General features: G+C 37.2%; 1 protein-coding gene across 1 annotated transcript in view; it reads right to left on the reverse strand.

Moving 5' to 3' along the window:
• The window catches only part of gpc6.S (glypican 6 S homeolog), a 594694-nt gene that overhangs the window by 55379 nt on the left and 515805 nt on the right, over positions 1–23510 (reverse strand). The window contains exon 5 of the mRNA XM_018249884.2: positions 5332–5462. Within this exon, the coding sequence (XP_018105373.1) occupies positions 5332–5462 (131 nt within the window). The remainder of the gene's footprint in view (positions 1–5331; positions 5463–23510) is intronic.

The raw sequence follows: 23510 nt of genomic DNA on the forward strand, positions 1-23510 counted from the left end.
ATATGCATTTCCAGTGGGATGCATAAGTTTGTTTTAGATGCCACGAGGCATCATCTTCCTTCCAATAGCTAGCCTCTAAACAGCTCAGATGTTATATTATTCATGTATGATTGCAGATTTTGCAAATGTGTACTTAGAAGGGTTTATTTATGAACACCTATGTAACCCTGCTAAACTGCACATGAGCAGCTGCCAATAACAACCATTCAGGTCTTTTATTTTCCAAATTGGTGTGGACTGTTCAAACTAATTGCTGATTGGTTACTACTGCCAAGTGCATTTGTGCAGTTAAGTATACTACACAATTATGTAAATTGTAAATAAACCTATTGGGGTGGTTTTCTAATAAGGATCCATTATATCTTATTTTGGATCAAGTACAATGTACTGTTGTATTATTATAAAGACAAATTAGATCATTTAAAAAAAAATTGGATTATTTTGAGAAAATTGAGTCTATGGAAGATGGCCTTTCTGCAATTTGGAGTTTTCTGGAAAAGAGGTTTCCAGATAATTCCAGTTCAGCCCCGTTAAGGGTATACGTGGCTTGGATATTTTTACATTCCAGGTGCATGACTTTACATTTTTCAACACTGAATCTCATCTGCCACTTAGCTGCCAAGATTGCCAGTTAGATACAAGTTAAATAAAAATGGACAGAATGCTGAACCCTGAGGAACTCCACCAAGACACTTACTCCAAGAGAATGTACCATTACAGCCCTCTTTACCAGATCCCGTGGCCAGTTTCCTTTTCATGTGCAAACAACTTCATTAAGCCCAACAGACCTTAGTTTTGAAAACAGTCATTTGTTACTTGATCCAAACTAAGATAGAATTAATCCTTATAAGAAACAAAACAAGCCTATCAAGTTTATTTATTATTAACATTATTTTCTAGTAGACTCAAAATTCACAAATGTTTTTAATGCAAATTAACCAGACAACTTCATAAAATTACAAATCAAATAATTTCACTAATTTTTGCATGCCAATACTATTAAATAAACATTATCTTTCAGAGTCAATTGTGTAGCAGCTACATGGTGGTCTAAGTCTGTATGACTGACAGCAGCAGGTAATTCAATTTGAATTGATAAAAGTAAGGATGGCTATATTTACTTGGTAAATACCTAGTTTAATTGAAAACTCAAAGTTTGCCAATTAAAATGCTAATTTCAACATTTAATAAAAACAAAAAATGAAAACATTTCAGAAATCAATATATGGTTTAATTGTTTCCCTTGTTTTTCAAAAAGTTATCTAGGACAGGATTTCAGTTTTCTGGACAAACAAATGTAGCTGGATACCTTATTGCAATTCCATATATATTGTTGGAGATTCTTTATCTTGATAATCGGCAGAATTTAATCATACTCCATACAGACAAATGCAGGCACCTCACAGAGGTAACAAGTTGCCATTTAAGTGTATTTACTGGAATAATCAACCATTTATTCTTCTAACTGGTTCACTGAGATTCATGTTATAATGTTTCTGCTTAACGCAGTGTCGAGCAGTAGTAAAGTCGTGTCGGGATCCATAGGGTTAAGTTTCCCTATGATGATAAAACCCCACATTGTGGGAAACCACCTAGTGTGACCAGCTAAAGGTTGGACCTAAATTGTATAAGGGAGGGGAAGTGAGTTATTTTGTCGCTGTGCAGTGTGCCTTGGCAGATTCTGGATTTATCCTGAAAGTGTCATGTGATCAGTGTCAGTATACTTCCTGGTTTCACTCCAGTTGGGAGTGCAGGGACTGCAGCCAAGATGTAGGGGACAAAAGATGTGAGGGACCCCTGGAGGGCTTAGGGTATGGGATCCTCAAGCCCGGTGAGCTCAATCTTGGAGGCAGCGGAGAGACTGTGACTGCAGCTGTGTAATGGATGCTGATTTAAAAGGGGCTGGGATAGTGTTGGAGCTGTGCCCAGAAGAATAAAGCAGGATGTTGTGCTCAGCTAGGATAAGCTTGGGAACCAGCCTGAGAATTGAGTCACTGTGGATGCCTGACCAATCTGTGTGAGTCCCCAGTAAGTTGAATGGAAAGGCCCCAGCATGTCCCCTATTTAAGAAACAGGCTTTGTTCATGTGCCTATTACATGGTAGTAACTACCTCTCTCCAGCAGGAGAGGTATTTTGGCAGGTAGTGGTACCTGGGGAAAGTTTGAGTTCTTGAGGGAAAAAGAACTGTGACTCTCTTTGTCCACCAGGAGTGGAGTGTAGGACTGCACCTGGTGCCAAGGTTGGACTGCCAGACAGGTTCCTCAGGGCAGAAGTTATTGATATGTGATTGTATTTTACGCTGCTATTTTCCAGTTATATAAAATTTGTTTTACTGCAGTGTGTGGTTAACCATTTGTCCCTAGTGGATCCACCCATAAGTATATCCCAGGACCCCACTAGGCCATGGAGAGTAATTCCCAGTACCCTTTCATTTAGCAAAGGGGATTCAGGACCTGTGGATGGTAAGAAATAAATGGGGTATATAAGGTGAGCTTGAGTTAAGGTAAAATCAAAACCTCTCTTGGTCCAGGGTAAGACAAATACATGTACATTTGGGAAAAGCGAGCTAAAAATGTATCTAATTAGAAATGACATCACATTTAGGCTTACGTTTAATGCTGAAAAGAGAACCTGAAAATCATAAGCAATGGGCTAAAGCTGGTTAAACTGGTGATTCCAAATGGTTTCACTACACTACATGAAACATTTCCCAAAACCAAACTTCAGGAGGAAAGCTCATCTCAAAAAATATACAGCATACTTATTTTTGTTAGCGAAATATATATTATAATGGTCATCATGATTGTTGTTACCTTCGTTTTCCTGCACTGGATCTTTCGTATGTTCCAGCATGGGGGGGGGGGGGGGAAAGCAGGCCTGTATTTACTATTAGGCTGTACTCATTGCAGCGCAGGAAAATGCATAACACAGTGCGGAATCATTAGATAATGACTATGGTGACAGGAAATTGTTTCTTCCTGAATTCCCTGCTGTGCTGGAATGCATAAAAGATCCAGAAACACAGGTAAAAATGCTTGTCTTTAATAGTTTCGATATGTAGGGGGTTATTTATTAAATTCCGAATGCCAAGTTTTTTTTTTACTATAAAACCCGAATTTTTAGTGAATTTTTAGTGAAAAAAAATTATGCTTTTTTAATAAAAGTTTGGTCGGCCGTTTTTATTTAAAAATTCTATTTTGATAAAAAAAGCCCCTTAATGTTAGTTTCTATTTATGAGTACATACACCTACTTCAGCCAAGTCTCTCTGAATAAAGCAGCTGTCCTCATTTGACTTAATTACCTTGCAGAGTTTAGTTACTAACTGAAATGTTGCTTTCCTCTGCAGTAACCACATTATCAGATTACATTTGTCTGCATTCAAATGACATTTACCATAAAAACAAAACAGGTTAGTTTTATACTAGCTGTATACAGAACTAGCTGTATTTGTTATTAGTGTATTGGGATTTGAACATACATTAATGCTGCCTTTAATTAGCATATTTTTTAAAAAAAAATATATATATATATAATTTTATCATATCATTTTATTAAAGGGACAGTATGCACCCCTTTAGAGCATGAAATCTAGGAACATGACTTTTGCTGAAAATACTTTTTGGCTATTTTTTTTAATAAACACTTATCAATGTTTTTTGTTATTTCATGAGCAAAACAAGAAAATGAAACCAGTTTTATATATTAGAATTTTCTGTTTATTCCTGGTTCTGCGGAGGAGACCCTAATAAATGAATCCATGTCCATGTGAAAAGCCCTCGGATAATGAGCTGCTCCAACATTGCAGTTTAGGGAAAGGGGACCCTAAACAATAAGCCTCTTTATGAGGGGGGGAGTTCAGTGAAAAAAGACAATTTTTAATTAGTGCTTTATTAGAAAAAAAATGCGGATTTTTTTTTAAATTAAAAGAACAGACAGAATACAAGTCCTATTTATAGTTCCAATGTTTAGCACATATGTTGTGTTTTTTTAATCTTAAAAGGAAAGTGGGATCTCAGAGATACACATATGTTTTATCTACCTAAAGACACCATTCACTATTATGTTATTGTCATCAAGAGCAACAGCTTTCTGTTTCAATAATTAGTATTGGTTCATATACCCCCAAAATGAGCAATTCAGAGAAATCTCCACTTGCTAGTGCCGTTATCTGTCATAGGCAGTGCTATTCCCATTCAAATTTGAATATGAAGCAAGCCCCATAAGCCCAATGCATGCAGGTGCAGAAGTGCTGGATTTATGTAGACAATTCCAAATGGATTTAGCTAGAATAAAACAAGAATTAAGTGCTGAAAGGGATTCTGTCACAGGAAAACATGTTAAAAATGCTGCTCCATCAGAAATCTGCACTGAAAGCAAACATATTTTTCAATATTTAATTTTGAAATCTGACATGGGGCTAGACATGTTGTTCATTTCCCAGGTGCCCCCAGTCGTATGACTTGTGCTCTGATAAACTTCAGTCACTCTTTACTGCTGCTTTGCAAGTTGGAGTGATATAACCCCCCTACCTTCCCTCCCCAGCAGCCTAACAATAGAACAATGGGAAGGTAACCAGATGGCAGCTCCCTGAGACAAGATAACAGCTCTTATACATAGGAGAATGCACTCCAAGGCCCACTGCAACTGTCTGCCTGAAAGCAGTTCCATCCAGTACTGGCACGTTTTAAAGCACAGAATAAGACAAAATGACCTGAGATGGCTGCCTAGACCCAATAATACAACTAAAAAATATATACTTGGTTCAGGAATAAAATTTGATAAGGTAGAGTGAATTAATTGCAGTGTAAACAATGTAATTTATCAATAAAAATGACACCATAAAAATCATGACAGTATCCCTTTAAAACATTACCCCTATACTATACAAAAAATACATCAGGGAATCCAGACAGGCCTTTGAAATAAATGATGCAGCATTCAGCCAATTGCCATTCACCGTATCATAGCCCCACCCCTGATGTTACAAAGCCACCTGTGAAACATCACTGCCCTTGCCCAGACTTCATATTGTCAGGAGGTGGCAACCCTTAAAAAAGTCACTCAGTTTGCCCAGGTGCAGTAACCCATAGTAACCAACAAGATGTTTGCATTCAAACAGGTGACTGGTAAATACTACCTGCAGACTGGTTGCTATAGCAAACTTTGCACCTTTTATTCCATAACCCTGCTAAGTGTTAAATGGTGCAGAAATACCAAACAAGTAAAGTGCAATAGTTTGCATTCAGTGACCCATAACATATTTACACAATTGCCAGTAAATTGAAGCCATGATTCTTATTAGGAGATATTTCCGATACATGGAACTCACCTTTCCTGACACCTGCACACTGTTCTCTTGCATGTTTATGATGGCTTCAGAGATTTTCACATCAATAGGGCCCATAACAGACTCAATATTGACTGGCCCCTCTAATCTGTCAACTACCAACAGCATGGCATCTGTCAAAACAAAAATAATCACGCGTTAAAGAAAGGTCACAAGCAATCCAAAGCATTGTATTAAAAGGTCACATTACCCTCAAAGACCTTGTTTCGTGAGGGCTGAATTAATTGTTTCTTGACAGTAAATAGACATCTACACAGTACCGTAAACACACCTGTCACCTTATCATTGCCTCTAAGACAGCAGCAGTTCAAAGTAAATTGATTTTATTTTTTATTTTCAGATGCCTTACAATACATGCCTGCCAAGATTAAACAGTGTGTTGACATAGTCAATAATAACTTCTACATCAGTTAAACTTCAGAGTTGTTGGGCATCCCAAGATCCTGTGTTTATTACTGCTCATTTGGGAACTGAAAACAACATTGTTGAATTTAACCAGTATGGTATTAGCAGAACAAAGCACAGTGTATCTTTAGTTGTGCTGCAGGGCTGGAAACCATGTATTGTATGATGCAGGTTTTTCTTTTCAATACTAAGTAGGGTAGAAAATAAGTAGGGATTAATAGGAACTGTCATAAATCTGCTTCACACATATGTATGTTATAATGTGTTTTTTTGTACCTGTGGGAAAACATATTAAAAGTTACTTAGGGTGGTTACTTATCGTCTGCGATAAATCTTCGCTGCTGCGGGTGACTAATCTCTCCAAAATACCTTTCCACCGGCAAGAATGTGACTCACCAGTGGAATGGCATACATGTTTCTTTGGTTTTCCGAAGTTGCCTGAAGTTTCATTGTGAGGCAACTGTGGGCAACATTGGAAAACCGAAACAATGCTAATCCTATCCCACCAATGATTCGCATTCTTGCCGGTGGGAAGGCATTTCAGGGAGATTAGTCGCCTGCCAATAATCTCAAGCAACTACAGTAGATCTCCTTGTGTGCTACCACCCTAAATTTAAACTAATCATAGTAAAACATAGCAAACCGATTACCATGTAGCAGATAACTGTCACCTGTCTGAAAGCAAACATCTAATTGGTTGCTGTGAATTAATATACCTGTTGGAAACTTGCAACATTTATTACATTAACCTATTGCACCCGGGCCAGCACCACCTTGGGGCTCTCCGAGCACTCCATGCAAAAGTGCACTGAAAACTGTGTCCAGAGGGGGTTCCCGCGTGCATTGCCTGCACCCGGGCCCAAACCTAATTGTTTCCGTTACTGCTATGATGTCCGATAACATTGATAGTGTTTTTACTGGTTCAGCTACCTGACATATGTTATATGGGTTGTTTTAGGTTTAGGAGATTTTGTGGGTAAGATTTTCTCTAAACCAGCACAACACAAAAGGATCCAAAAGTAAAGTAAAAAAAGTAAAGTAAATGTAAAGTCGATAAAATAACGGGCCAGATTTGATTCAGTGAGAAAAAGGTTTAGCAAATGAAAAGTCATGGACAAGATTCAATTAGAGATGCAATTAAATTCATCTCATGGTTTATCACAATAAAACTTTATTGAAGTATATGGAAAAAAAACTGGAACTGAATCAGGAGAAATTTTTTTTCTCCTCTAATTGAATCTCATCCATGAGTTTTCACATGATAAACCGCAAGATAAATTGTTCTCACTGAATTTAATCTGGCCCAAAGTTGGATGGTGTAGTTTGTTCAGGCATCAACATCCGACAGTTAGAGGCAGATTTATCAAAGCTCGCGGTGAATTTTCAAATGAAAAAAATTCGAATTTCAAGCTATTTTTTGTGTACTTTGACAAGGGAATAGTCCAAATTCGATTCAAATATGACAAAAAAATAAAAAATTTGAATATCGAAATTTATCATGTACTGTCTTTTTAAAAATTAGACTTCGACCATTCGTCATCTAAAACCTGCCGAATTGCTGTTTTAGCCTACGGGGAACCTCCTGGAACCTATTTGGAGTCAATTGGTGACTTTGGAGTCAATTGGGAAAAACTTTGAATCGAATTTGATCGAAAGCGATATTCCTTCGATTCGTATGATTCTAATTCGGCCGAATATGGACCTATTCGACCAAAAAAAAAAACTTTGACTTACTTTTGGTTGGCCTTTTTGAATTCGGATTTCGAAATTTTTTTCAATTCAAAATTGAACCTTGATAAATTTGCCCCTAAATGTATTTCAACGTGAAAAAAAAGTACAGAGTCAGACACCATCAGATTTTCTCTCATCGGACAAAGACACAACATGGTGGTTTCACATCCAACAGTCATGTCGTGTCAGATGGAAAATTTTCCATGTAGTTTACACATCAGTCCTATTATATTTTGACCCATGCAACTACATCCGATTTGTAGGATGCATTTTGGAGATCCAACACCATCCTACAAAATCTTCTGTGGAGTTTAGCTCTTAAAGAGGCCATACACTATTAGATCTGCTCCTTTGGCGAGGTCAGTGTTCAATTTACAATGCTGTAAATAGGCGCCAACCTGTCGCAGGACCGCATCAACCAGCCAATGTGGTCCTGGATCGCAGAAAAAAATCAAACTGGACCGACCGATATCTGGCCGATTTTTGGCCTGATATCAACCGGGAGGACCCATCGGGAGCCCCCACACATGGGCAGATAAGCTGCCAAATTGGTCTAAAGGACTGATATCGGCAGCTTTAATCTGGCCACCTTTACTATACAGTAGGTACACCAATCCAGGAACCCATAGCAATCCATCAGATGGTTTCCTTTGTTTTCAACCTGTAGTAGAAATAATTGCTAACTAGAAATGATCTTAGTGTATTGTAGAAAAATATAAGTAATGTATGTTTGTTGGATTGGGTTATTGCTTGAAAAATAAGCACCTCCTAGTTATTTCAGAAAGGGTTTACTAAGAGCTATAAATGTGAAGTGATTTAAACTCTGTGAATATATAAAGCTGATTAGGTGGTAGTGCTAGGAGTTCTGGGACCATTATACTTAAGCTGTGCAGTAAATTAATACTATCGATGCCTATAATAATGTCCAATTATTGTGTGATCTACAACAGTTGACAGAAAGGTATAACTACAATGCCATAATTCATAATCAGCCATTGACTGCATCTGATTGTGTTCAGTTGCCTCAGTAAACGGTTGGCTTAATATTCATTCTATGACTTTATAACAGGAAATAAGGAACTACGCCTGCAGTTCGATATTGAACCAAGGGGCAGCACTTCTATGCAAAGACACATTTATTGGCCAGTGTCGCCTTTCTATTGATAGTTTGCTGATTTATATTTACTTTCAAGTCCAAATGGAATAGATTTATCCCCAGGGAAACATAATTGATATGAGTATCATATAAAGTTAGATTCAATGCTACCAGTTAAATAGATGTAATTAAATATAGAAAGAGTCTGAAGATATTTATGTACCTCTAAAGGGACTAGTTGTTTCACTGGGAGTTGGGAATGATCAACCCAACTTAATATATTTCAGTAACATTATTTGTGTATGGTTTGCATTGTAATTGTAATAAATATAACCAGCACAAAGTTGACATACAATTATTTGCTTCTAGGGACAATATTTAAGGTTCTATTGTGTCAGTCAAATGATATTGTCCAACTGCATTAGCTGCTGGCTTCTTCATACAGTAGGTAGCCTTCCCCATAATTAATAAAAAAGTGTATTATATTTGTTTTATTTCTTGATTATAATTTAATGTAATTTAGGTTTCATTGTATGAGCTATTGGAGTATGAATTATTTATGTTCGTTAACAAACTCATCAACATAGACAATGTGCCTGCAATGTAGACCCTGAAAAAGCTGAAGAACCATGGGCAAATACAGTGAGAGGCTCTCTGCATAGGGAGCAGCCATGGTACAAATTAATATGGGATTATCTGGGTTCTGTCTTAAATAGAAAAAAATAAAGTAGTATTTGGACTAAAGAATAAAAAATAAAGATTATGTGCAAAATGCATTTGAATAACACATCATGCTAGGGTTATGTAATAAAAGGCACCAAGGTTGCTCAGGAGCAGTAACCTAGAGCAAACAGCAGGTAGCATTTACTGGTCACCTGTTTAAAAGCAAACATCTTATTGATTGCTATGAGCTACTGCTACTGGGCAAACGTGGTGCCTTTTATTACATATGGGAGTAAGAGTTCATTTCAAGGTGAATAACCATTTTATAGTTTTATATTGTTTTCTATATTAAAGTGTTCATTGAAATGTACACCAAATGTACTGGATTCAATAATGGCCATTTTTTTAAAAATGTTTTTTACTTGCACCAAATGCATTGGAGTCAGTGAGGCTCATTTATCAACACTGGGCAATTTTGCCCATGGGCAGTTACCTATGGCAACCAATCAGTGATTAGCTTTTTGAAGCCAGCTGCAAGTAGAACACTGATTGCAGCAATTTGATTGGTTGCCATGGGTTACTGCCCATGGGCAAATTTGCCCAGTGTTGACAAATGACCCCCAGTGTGTGCTTTTTTGTTCTAAATGCATTGGAGTCAATGGCTGCTTTTTCAAGCGTTTTGTATTACGAAGGCATTGGGTTTTTTTATTTCATGATCTTGCTCTGCCCACATGCATTTACACCTCCAGCATAAGCAATATTAAAATACAACTTCTTGCCAAGTTCTTACTGCCCCAACCCTGGGACACCTGTAGCTGTGGGACCTATGCAATTATAGCATTGCCTGTGGGTTATATTTTTGACTGCAGCGCATGTCTATTTTTAGGGGTTTGAGGAACATAATTTAACTATGTTGCTATTTACATTTTTATGGGAAGTGGTCAAACTATTTCTTTTAAAATATGGGCTGTTAAAAACACATTAATGTATTTAAGATGCCACTAAATATGCATTCAATCAAACTTTATGCTGTGAGTGCTATCATCTTGCATGGATTCCTTCAAGATGTACACACATAAATCATTTTTATTATAGCAAATGTGAGATGAGTGCATAATCTTATATAAACACCTGGCTGAGATTGCCAGGATTGATGCTCATAGCAAGCTACTATCTGGGAGAAAACATGCTCTCATTAATGATGGGAACTAATGTTTAAAAACACTCAAACATAGTTATTGAAGAATTTTGTATCAAGATGTCTGTGTTGCCACTCTTTGCTGGCTAAACTTGCACACCACTTCCATAACATATGTGACTGAAAATGATTTAAATTTGAAAAAATTAAGATTGGGAAAAACTGTGACTTTTCCGTATTGTCTCATGAAAAAAACGTGACTTTTTTGGATTGTCATGTGAAAAATGCGAATTTTTTGGATTTGATGCCCAAAAAGTCTGAAGTTTTTGTGAAATCTGCAAAAACCCGACAAATGTTCGGATTATCGTACGAAACCCAGCACAGAAAATAATATATTCAAATTGCAAATAGGACCTCTGCAATTGACATCTACAGGACCTGTACAGGTTGAAGTTGGAGTATTTTCGGATTCTGACTGTTTGCAGCCTCTGGGTATAATAAATCTTGCTGTAGTAACTTTACAGACTACTAAACTGTTGAGGCAAAAAAAGTCTAACAATGTTGACAATAATGTTGAATTTTCCAGATAAAATAAACAAATTCATTAGTATATGACTCTGGTCTGAAAAATGCAGTATCTGACACTTTCGGTAATAAGAAAGCTGAAGCCTTAAAAGCAATGAAGACAGAGCATTGTACTGCTAGGACAAAGGGTGTTTAAGTATTTAATCCTAAATGTATATTGTATACAGTATGTCCTAATAAACATTTTTTTATTGTTACAAATACTACTGCCCTTATTATTAGCAGGCCTCACTACTGCTCTAAAGGACATCCCAATATGCAGTATAAAGCACAAATTAAATGCTCTGTGTAGTTCACCCCTACTAGAGCAGTTACTAGAGTATTTCACACACTTCCAAGTACTCCTTGCATTCAACACAAAACAAAATATAACTGTATGTTGTTCCCAGAATCCTACAGTACACTGCATTCAATTCCCTTAGCCCTGCATTGCAGTTACTGTCAAACTACAGAACTGTACACAGCACTGTAACAGAACTCCTGCAATGATTGAAAATATCTACAAACTCCTTAGAAGTAAACTGCTTATCCATTACTACATTGCTGAGAGTTCCCTGTCGTGAAGCTTAATTCTGTTATGACTGGGAACAATCAACAACACATTTCCATTGCACAAAAATGGTTGTGTGGAACAGACAATAGTCAACACTACACCAATACTAGGTTAAATACAGTGTTGAACTACCAATAGGTATTCAACTGCTCAACCTCGTAGCACTCAGACTTGATTTTCAAAGAATTCCGTATTGCTAATATTTATTTGGAGCTGCAAAATAGTTGAAAAATTACCTAGCAATAGCTTTTAAGAACAAATTAGTATTAGTCAATAGAAAAGAGACATGACACTGATACATGAAAATGACAATTGCGCCAGGTTCTATCAAAATAGAAAGTTTAAACTGCTGGTAAGGTACTAAACTGACTAAGTCTGTGGATTTCCATCAATCATCAGCATTAGGTGTAATTTCAAATAAAAATAGGCTATGATGGAGACAATATCTGTGTCAATTATCAATACCAGTTATCACCATCAGGTACCACTTGCAAAAGAAATACATTTGCTGTGCTACTAACAGAACTGAAATGTCTGATTGTCTGAGTCAGTTAGTTTAATCAGGTTTTAACATCTGTATCACTTACAAAGAAGAAAGACGTTGTTATAAGTGATAAGGATGATTGATTGTGTCAGTTGTTAGTAACACTTGTCAGTATCAGATATCCTAAGAGATGTTGTGACTTAGATATCTTAGAAAGGCTTCTGATTAAGCCATGAACTAAGCACTGCCTTTTAAAGAGTTATATAAAACAATTCTTAGGCTTTTCTATATATTATGAAATGGTTCTAATACTGTTTGTTCTCAAAAGCTGCAGGTGCTATATGCCTTAGGGAATAAGAATGTGGATCAAGTTAGAATTTTTCACATTGGTAAGCAGAAGTTGAAAACAAGATGGAATGAGCCACAATGTGTTTGGTTTAAGGCAATCGTCCCAAAATGCTAATAATTCTTCAAATGCTAACTTCCCTGAATGGCTTCTAAACTACCTGCAGTTATATTTCTCTTTCTCAATATGCATTTCCCATTCCCTTTTATAGGACATTCAATTATATCAGAACATTACAAAGCAAAATACATTTTGACCCTATTATATTTTTCCTTTAATGCACTCTAAATATAATGAACTGGACACAAAATTCTAACTCTAGGAAATATATCCAGTGAAGCAAATAATTGAAAAAAAGCTTTTCTAGATTTATACTGTTATTAATAGGAACTTTAAAATACAATCTATCAATAAGGCCTATGAGAAACCGACAATAATTTGACTGTTCTGGGGTTTTTTTTGTCAGCAGATAAGAAAGTTTAGCTCCAAAGTTTGAGAACAGTAATACAGAGTGAATTTACTAACAAAGGAAACCATCATTTGTTCTAGCCTGCAGCCTGCAAAGGAGACAAACTCAGTTTATAATTAGCTAGTTTAAGGTACAAGTGATTAGTATAAGAAGTGGTACTTGATCATTTTCTTTTGCTTGTGTCACGGATATCCCAACTTTGCAGCTCTAGTTTTACTCCAATTAAACAAATATTTTAAAGGAGTTTCTTCGTGATTGTTATGGTATAGTTTTTATTTCTAAATTACATTGAAAGTTCTTTATTCTACCATTCACAATGTTATACTTGAACCCATAAGTGTAATTTATTTATAGCTGTGATATTGGTGTGTAAGCAGCCAGCTCAGGTCATTGTGCCTGGTCATGTGCTTTCAAAAAGAGCCAGCACTTAACAATGGAACTACTTTCAGATGAGCTATTGTTTCTCCAACTCAATTTAAATGAAGGAGGTCTTGTGTTAGCTGGACTTGGATTTTTACTATTGAGTGCTGTTCTCATATCTGCTACTAGGTGGGGCTTGGCAGCATATTTAGCAGTTATGATGGAGCTGGTATCCTGTTACCCTTCAATTGTTCTACTGATGGACTGCTGGGGAGAAAAAGGGATGGGGTTGATATCAACATGAGAACAGACAATCAGCTTATGGAACCAAAATGTTTACATTTTACCTAATTTAATAACAAAGGTACACACATAGTACACAGTACAGTAATAAAGTTCAACAAATTAACCTATTAACATGTATAGACATGGTTGAGAGAACCTTTTTTCCTGGTACAGTTTTGCAGAGAAAAATGTGGTTTTTCCAATGGCAAAAATCTTGAATACACAGTATCATTTCGCCATGGGTTTTGTTTTGCCAGTAAAAAATGTCTTTTGCAGCAGAAAAATGCATATAAAAACCTCAGCTGTTTTAAAAAGATATCCAATGATAGTTATGGCCTTATCTACAGTATATGCAGGAATGACAGCCTGACCCTGTAATTCCGGTTTATCACTAACTACATTACTCTTCCACCTAATGGAACTGTGTTGCTGCCCCTCGCTGCCTTAGCGAGACTGAAGTAATGGTTGGTGGTAGGAGCCATTAAGATTTAGTTGTAAGCCTAGATATTACAAGGAAACACTACTCCTCTCCTTTGAAAGCAGGAGTGTACTGTAGAGTAAGTAAAAAAGGGGAACAGGTATTTGTATGCACATACAGACATATACAGTATATAGCAACTTTCTTTATATGTATGTTTACTACTTGAGTAGTTATTTGCTTAATATTGTTATTAACGCTGTATTTATTATTTACACACACAGAAAATCAAAGTTTTGTTCACATATTTAATAAATACCAAATGTAAATGCTAGGCTATTTTGAGTTGATTATTTCACAGTTATATTAGCATACCAGATGTTTACCCCAGCTTCCCATTTGTGTGCATATTTCACTACAGATATGACAATTAAGCATTTCAACTCAGATTATGGTACCTCTCTGAATATTTTTCACTTGCAGATATTTTCCACTTCATAGAAATGCCAGATGAGGACATAAGTGATTTCAATAATTAATGCTCTTAAAGTTGTGAAGCTTTATCCGTGAACTTTAAAGGCACTGCAATTGAATGCTAAATACAAAAATGTTGATGAGAAATAAGAATTCAAGCATAAGACTTTTTTTTTTATTTGCCAAAGCTACCTATTTTATATTTGTTGGCTTGTAGAGAACTTGTAGGGTTCAGGGTCACTAAATAAAAAAGTTCTTGAGATAAAAAGAAAAGGAAGGAAAGTCCAGTTTAACATCATTTTAAATGTCCATCAGCTAGAGGATCAGAACTTTATAGGTTTCATTTGCTGAGACCCTGGACAGAAGGGCAAGGGCCCTATATGATATAAAACCTCCTAGAGTCCCCCTCTTAAATAAAGCACTGCCAAAAGCAGACAGCACCAAATCCATTGGCAGAACACTAGCCTCTGTGCTTCATGTTGGAGTGCAAATACTTGAGACCTCTGTGCTTTCACGTTGGAGTGCAAATAATTCAGGCCTTTGTGCTGGAGAAACTTGTGGCAATTATTATAAATGCAGTGAAGGATGCACGTGGCAGATTGCGCCTGTATTTTGCACTTTGTACAATGTACTAAACGACTACTTATAAATTTAATAAAGCTCATGATTTAGTGTTGTTCCCTTTTCCATATCTTACATACTAAGTACATTATTGTGAGCCATGTCATTAACTGATGACATACTTAGTTATGTCCACATCCCAATTATCTCTACATACTGGGAGTGGTGTGGTAATTCACTTAGTACTGTATAAAGTATACCAAACGTTTTCACAGTGCCAATGTGCCATCCTTAGGCATCTTGCAAAGGTCCCTTTAGACACATTTATATAATAACCAAATAAATAAATAGTAAGAAATACATCAGATTTCTGATCAACAATGCACATTCTGGCAACACCACTTATTCAGATAAAGGCAGGAAAGGTTCAATTCTAATACCAGCTTATAGAATTCTGGCATGTATAAAATGGCATTTGATTTAAGTAACTAAAGCAAAATGGTCAATATGTTGCACAGTTTTGGGCACCTATCTATAAAGAATATATGTATAAATAATGGAAAAGATCAGAAGAGTTTTCTAAACTAATAAATGGAATTAAACATATGCTTCAACTTACAAAGAAGGTATGAACAAATTCGGGTTATTATCTTTCTCTAGAAAGATGTAATCTTAGAGGGGCTATGAGGAACATGTAGAACTATAAACTAGATTATTATTTTTATTATCCTTCACTTATAAAGATACAGTAGTGCAATTGATAAGAGGAGTAGGATAATCACACCATAAGCAATGGAAATGTTTTTCTTTTGTTACTATAACGGGAATAGAGAATTTTGAAGGGATAAGGAAGGATTTGTAACAAGATGATTGCTTTTCAAATGACAAAAGGCATGTATTGTCATTATATTGTATTGTATTCTTACAATCAGTAGTAATATTTCCAGGGACTAATTTGCTCACTAATTTGGGGCCAGGAATAAGATTTTTCCACTCATGAGACAGAACTAACAGCTGTAATGCAGCGCTTTTGTTTGCATTCCTTTGGTCAGTTTGCAGAGTGTTTTGGAAGGATGAACAAATTGACTGATATCATTTTAGACCTATCTGCCTGTGTTACTAATCAAAGCTCTGAGGGTTATGCTGTTAATTAAAGGGTCTATAAAATGCATTTCATCTCAACAAGAGAATTTAGAAAAGTAAAAAATAATCATAACATTCACAGTTATTGTAAGTAGTGTCAGGGGCCCAAAAACTGATGACCAAATTTCAGAATTCTTGGGCTCAAGAAACCATTTTCAGGAACATTATTTCATCATCTACTTATTACAAATGAAAAGGCAGCTACACAAGTTAAAATTCATATTGCATTTATGTAATTTATTCAAACTGACACGTTGCTTAAAAATCCAGGTATCCAGATCCCAAAATCAATATCAAGCTTTAAAATAGAACTTTCTGTCACTGATAATCATAACAAATCTTTGAGACATAAAGCTTCATGTGCCTTTTAGCTATTAACAATGCCATTGAGAACCATTTGGGAATATTTACCATGGGGAAAATATATGGTTTTACTAAATGAATCAGCTTGTGTCAGACAGAATAAAATACTAAGACAAACTAAACAATAGCGGAAGACTTATTTGTACTGGTGGAATACAAGTCTGGGCAACATCTGTAACAAACAAAAAGACAAAAGAAGGTTATCAGTATACATTTTTGTCTCCATGTACAGCTAAAAAACACCAGTCATGCATGTATGAAGCCAAAAGCCAAAAAAAAATATACATTGTACACACTACATCATTCATGACTGCACCTACAATGGTCTGTAAGTGTATTATTGTTTAGGTCTGTATCCATGTAGTTTGATATAGAAATACATCCACAAATATTTAAGATACTGATAACTATATAGAGGTTATTTTATCCTCTGTCTACAATAAAAATGCTTAGCCAGTAAACCCAGATTTTACTGCCTTCATACTATACAGTTCTAATCAATTCAAGTCAAATTATAAGTGAATGTAAACTGAATTAAATTCAGAGCAAAACAATTATAAATTAAGTCATATGTCCTGTGTATTATAACAATTTAAAGAAAAGGTACCCCAAACTTCCCCTAGATTTTTCTTAAAAAGACAATTGATCAATTGGTAAATTATGATCATAAGATAAGTGATAAACAGAAATAAATTATTTGCAAATCAACTTAGCCAATTCATTTAACACCCATAAATAATTAGTACTCATAATTCATTATCTGCTATTAATGATTTTTTACAAAAAAATCAATGAATTATTAAACTTCATATATTCTCTCCCATATGTATATAAAGAGTATTCTGTGCTTGATTCACCACAGTGTAGTGAATAGATTAATATTAATTAAAAAAAAAAACAATGCTGAGCATTAATTTAATAAACTAGTTAAAACATGAATTCATAGCGTTAAAGAGTTAAAGATAAATTCTTGATCAATTTAAATTAATTAGACCTTGTGTTCAAATTCATAGAAGGTGGAGTTGTCCCATGAGATCTATCTCCCATTTTTTCTAGCTTTGGGACACCACAATAGATGGAGAGGTCAGAATACTTAGGACCGTGGTCTCAGTTTTTACCTTCCCTATCTGTTTGTATAGAGGCTAACTTCCCTAAATAAACACAAATTGAAGGACCCTTAGGAGCAGTAAGAAGAGACGAGAATGATGCAATAAATATTGACTGGGACCAATTCAAAATATCGCTAATACCAACCATTAGGTATTTCAGCCAGTAAATAAAATGATGTCGTTGTTTTACTACAGCTTTCTCAAGGCAATGAGTGCTTTTCAAAGATGCCTGCTATTTAAGACTTCTGCGTGTGACGTAACAGAATCTCGCGGGGCTCTGCACGTCAGCACGCCACAACTGCCATGCGGAATTCCAAACCTCGCTGTTCCAACTCTCTTTCCTAATTATGCGGGATTTCTTGACTTAGTCTCAAGGCACACTACGTTACACCTAAGCATATCATAGCATTACTAAATACATGTATTCTTCTTTCAGTGTCTATTTGGGAAGCGCTATTTATTTATAGTTAAGAACCATTGAGTTTATTATTTATTATAATAATTCTACATGTATTTGTATCTGGTAACTATAAAATATAACTTTTAAAGATTATGCATAAAAATAAGGCTGTTGATGCAATTTCAGCACACTGTTAAAAATCTTTTTAAGAAACACAGTGAATAAATTAATTGAATTTATTCCCTTGGGGGAAACTGTGTCTAATCTGAAAATCCAATAACTCTCTCTTTTTAGGAGGGTCTGTTCTAAATTTCCTTTCCTGATACCTAGATCAACTTTTTCTATAGCCCACACTATGACCTTTGAGGGGTCCATAGTATGAAATTATTTTAAATGGTGTGCTACTGTGTCTTTTCCATTGTATTGAGATTGCCTGCAGTTCTAATGGAGCTACAATGTTGTTATATTCTTGTTTTAAGCATCTGTGTTGTCATACCTATATATTTCTTATGACAAGGACATTCTATACAATAAATCACTCCTTGGCTTTTACAGTTAATATAATTATTAACTGTATGTTCCTTGCCAAATCTATCTTTAAATGTGAAGTCACATGTCATGAGGGGTTGCCATTATTCCTCCTGATTTAAGAGATAGGGGAATTGATGTTCATTTCCTCTACTCCTAGGTTGACATAAGACAATAACAATAATAGCATTAACAGCATTGCTAACTATTCAGATTACTCACACTTGAAAATACTGATTGATTGATGGTCAAAGAAATTTCATAAGAACATATATATTTTGGTTATACTTTTCCTTGTGTATATTAATTCACAATTTGCTTAAGTTATAACTACAGATAGTTCATGGCCCCACTGCATAAATATATTTTGCCTATTGAGAAAAAGATTAGGCAGTATATGATGTTTACCTTACTAACTATTTATAAATTGTAATAACTGATTTCAGATGATGCTGAAAAATTTTTCCCAGGCATATTTAAAAAGTATTTATTTTCAAGCATTTATAGCACACAAAAGTAACAAGAACATTGTGCTTTTACCTTCTAAATGAATGAACACTCGTTACAAACTGAATTGAAAGCATTGGCCCCCACAAATTTTAACAAGGACCAAAAATGTGAATAAAATGAATTTATTAATGAAAGGCAAACAGTACAGCTCTTCAAAATCCTTTGTAATATATACTGTACAACAGTTATATAAAAATAACTTGAAATTTAAAATGATGGATGGTAATTCGATTAGGGGACTGCTGGCAGAATAAACTGAATTTATACAGCTTGATCATCACAGGAATCCAATTAGAAAATATGGGTGGTTTTGATGACTAGTGTCATGTTTAACAGCCAAAGAAAATATTTACTGAAGTAATCTGAAAAGGGAATAGGCAAAGTCTTGTCAAAGAAGTATAATATTCATGAATTATGGAGGACGTTACTGGTGTTGACACTAAATGACACTTACAGAGTGCTGGGAAAAATGTATTATTCCCTAAATTAATAGTCTTGTTTGGAAATTAAAAAAATTATGTCACTCACGGAGAATGAGGAAAACTGAAATTCAATATACAAATGCAGTTTTCTAAATTCCGTTGTGGAAAGTCAAAGACCCATTTGCAGAATTTACATTTTCACTTCACTGATACAGAAAATGTTTTATTCATGGTTTTCAAATATTTGGCAAGCCTTGTGCACTTCAGATGGCATCTTACCATAGCATGCTACTGGAGCTACAGTATAGTCATTCATTTTTTTTTGATTCGTCATATATTAATCGATTATTAATTGGGATAAAGAGGGATATAATAGAGAAACGAAGAAGGAATAATGGGCATGTCTATTCATATACAGTATGCATTTGTGTTTGCATTAACAATAGTTAGAAATACTTTCAAACAGTATAACGACTTACCATAAATAGTTCAACAGGCTCTATTAAAACAGATCTACTTGGATCTATTACTCCTCTTTGTTCTGATAGATAGAATTAAAAAGGCTTGAGTAGGTAAAGTGGTTAAGAGAAAATCAACCGGGGGGGCGCATGCGCGGCATGGAGTAGTGCAGTCGCAAGTTCACGGAGCTCCGTGTACCGGGACAGCTAACCCTGGTAATTAGCGTGACTGAGACGTTTTTGTTTTGCACCAGGTCCAGTAGCAAGTGTGGGACAATATCCCCAGCATGGGAAAACGCAAAAATAAGGACCAGGCAGGCACGATGTCGCCTTTTCTGCAGAAAACTCCCTCGGCCTCGCAACGTGCGCTCCAAGATGGCGCCGATGATTCGGATGCGGATCCTCGCCCGCCTTCGCAGGCCTCATCGCCAGCGCATCCAGGTTCGGAGGGGGATCTGTCTGGCGACGCAAGGGGATTGAGGCAAGTTCTACCCTCGCCTGACTTAGTGACTGTACCAGTGCTCACACAACAGCTTTCTCAGCTACATGAAAAGATCGCTGAGTCTGTCGCAAGCACAATACGCTCTGCCCTCCATGACATACGCACTGATGTTAATTGCCTGGGGGACCGGACAGACAAGCTGGAGGCGGCCTTGGACGATTTAATCATGCGTTATAATGCTCTGGAAGACAGCAATGTTACTTTGCAAGAAGAAGTAGCGTTCCTCAAAGCACACGCTGAGGATGTGGAAAATAGGTCAAGGCGCCAAAACCTACGCATTAGAGGCATTTCGGAGGAGGTAGGCCCTCAAGACATCAGAGCTTTCTTACGCTCCCTCTTCTCCAGCATTTGCCCTGATCTCCCAGCGGAAGCCTGGCGGTTTGATAGAGCCCATAGGGCCCTAGCACCTAGGCTACCAGGAGCAACCAGGCCCAGAGATGTGGTGGTGTGCCTCCATTATTTTGAAAGCAAGGACGCTATTACCGGTAAGACTCGCAATACCCCCCACATTGAACACCAGGGTCATCAGCTCCAAATCTTTAATGATATCTCCCCAATCACTTTGCGGAAGAGAAGGGAGCTGCGCCCTGTTACCCAGGCCCTCCGGGCCCACAAGATAATATACCGCTGGGGGTTCCCCTTTAAATTGATGGCTACGAAAGGGAACCGACAATACATACTCCAGGATCCCTCCGATGGCGCACGTTTTCTTAAGGATCTGGGTATCTCCTCCAAAGACCATCAGCAGGAGGCTCCGGTTGCAGATTCTGGACCCCAGGACAAGCTTCATCCAGTGTGGACGAAGGTGGGAGGATCACCGCCCAAGAATGCTCCGTCCTCACCTGCATCTGTGTGAGCCTGCCGTCCATCCATTCGGCAGATTTTTTCCCATTCTCTTTGTGCCTTATCCCATGCCTGCAGACGTGGTGGTTCCCGTTGCCATGGAGGCTCCGTGAGTACTATCTCTGTTCTTCATATTTGTGTACTTCCACCACCACCGGGACGCTACCCAGTAAGACTGTGTACGGTCTACCTTGACCCCATTGACATACACCTGCAGATTTTCTGCGTGACTTTGGGTTCGTTATTTTTGGAATTTTTTCTTTATTTTTTATTTTTCTATTGACTTTATATCTTTTTTACTTTTTATTTTTTCTTTTTCTCCCTGGTTCTCCATTGCACTTATCTTTTGCTACATGTGGGTTTACTTTGATGTTACACTGCCTATGTGTTGCTGGTTTTTCTTCAAATGGTTTTATACTTCTCAATGCTACGCTTGGTTTATAGCACGAGTTACAATGTCAGTTTTTACTGTGAGCATCCCTGTCTTGAACGTACATAATGGTTAAGCTTCTAACGATTAATGTTAATGGTTTAAATGGTGTGGTTAAAAGGTATTTAACCATTCGAGAGATTCATCGGCTCAGGCCTGATATTGCCTTGATACAGGAGACGCATATTAAGCGTGCTGATGGTCCTAGCCCCATCTTGAAGTCTAATCTCTACCCAAGGGTTTATCAGGCCTCGGCAGACTCTAAGAAGGCAGGTTTGCTGACTCTGATACATAAGGATTGTCCGTTTCAGGTTTCTCATGTTGATATTGACCCAGCCGGCAGATATCTGATTCTCAGGGGATCACTGGGGGGCAAGCCTTTGACCGTTATGAATGTCTATGCACCGAATAGAAGGCAATTGAAGTTTTTACGCTCCAGGTTGAGCAAAGCCAGGGGGGACTATTCGGTTCCCACGGTAATTGGCGGAGACTTTAACTTAGTGTGTTCGGAGTTGAGAGATCGTTCCTTCCCGCCCACTGCCAGGGACACAGCTGAACACTCCAAAGGACTCCGCCAATTACTCCGTAAACTTGACCTTAGGGACATTTGGAGGGTGCACCACCCCACTGAGAGAGAATATACGTTTTTTTCCGCTAGACATAATCTCTCCACTAGAATAGATTACTTTCTTGTGTCTAGAGACCTTCTCTTAGTCCCGGCCACTTCCACTATTATCCCCACATCTTGGACTGATCACTCTGCAGTGATGCTAGAATTAGAGGTAACACACCCGCCTAAGAGGTCTTCCCATTGGCGCTTAAATGAAACTCTCCTGAACAACCCAGAGTTTAAAAAGAAAGCCTTAGAAACTATTAAGGAATACTTTGACACTAACCGAGGGTCAGTAGAAGATATAGCCTGTTTATGGGAGGCTCATAAAGCAGTCCTCAGAGGCCACTTTATTTCCATCTCCTCTAAGCTTAGAAAACAGAGAACACTCCGCATATCGCAGCTGGAGTGTCAGATGGTGCATTGGGAGAAGTCCTATAGTCGTACTCCTACCAGACTGATCAGACTAAAAATCTCCCAGACGCGTAGAGACCTTAAAACCCTACTTTTAGCTGACACGGAAAAGGCCCTCCGATGGCTCAAACAGAGATACTACGAGAGTGGAGATAAGGCTCACACTTTATTGGCTAAGAAATTGCGGGAACAACTGGCCCAGACGGCTATCTCGTCGATAGATACAGGAGATAACCGGCTAGTATATTCTCCTGAGGCCATAGCTGAAACGTTTAGTAATTATTATTCCGAATTGTACAACATAGGTACCCGTCCTTCTTTGTCAGGGAGGCCCGTAGATCAGTTACGAGAAGCGTTTTTAAGGGATAATGTTAAAATTCGGCTCTCCCAATCTGATTTAGAGACTCTCAATGCTCCCATATCTGCGGAGGAGATTGCAGCTCCCATAAAAGCCTTTCCCACAATGAAGGCCCCAGGCCCAGATGGCTTTACGTATGCATATTATAAGGCGTTTCATAGTGTCCTTCTTCCTTACCTGACCCAACTCTTTAACTCCTTTCTCACTGGTTCTCCTATTCCACCGACAATGCTGACCTCGTATATTACCTTGCTGCTTAAAGAGGGAAAGGACCCCAACCAGTGTGGCAGCTACCACCCCATCGCTCTACTGAATTCGGACCTTAAATTGTTTACAAAAATTTTAGCCAATAGACTTGCCCCCTTAATGCCTAGACTTGTCCACCCTGATCAGGTTGGGTTCATTCAGGGCAGACAAGCAGGTGACAACACCCGCAGAGCTATTGATGTAATTGATCTTATTAATAGAGCCCAAATCCCAGCGGTCGTCCTTAGTTTGGACGC

This window comes from Xenopus laevis, chromosome 2S (assembly GCF_017654675.1).
Source record: "Xenopus laevis strain J_2021 chromosome 2S, Xenopus_laevis_v10.1, whole genome shotgun sequence".
NCBI lineage: Eukaryota > Metazoa > Chordata > Amphibia > Anura > Pipidae > Xenopus > Xenopus laevis.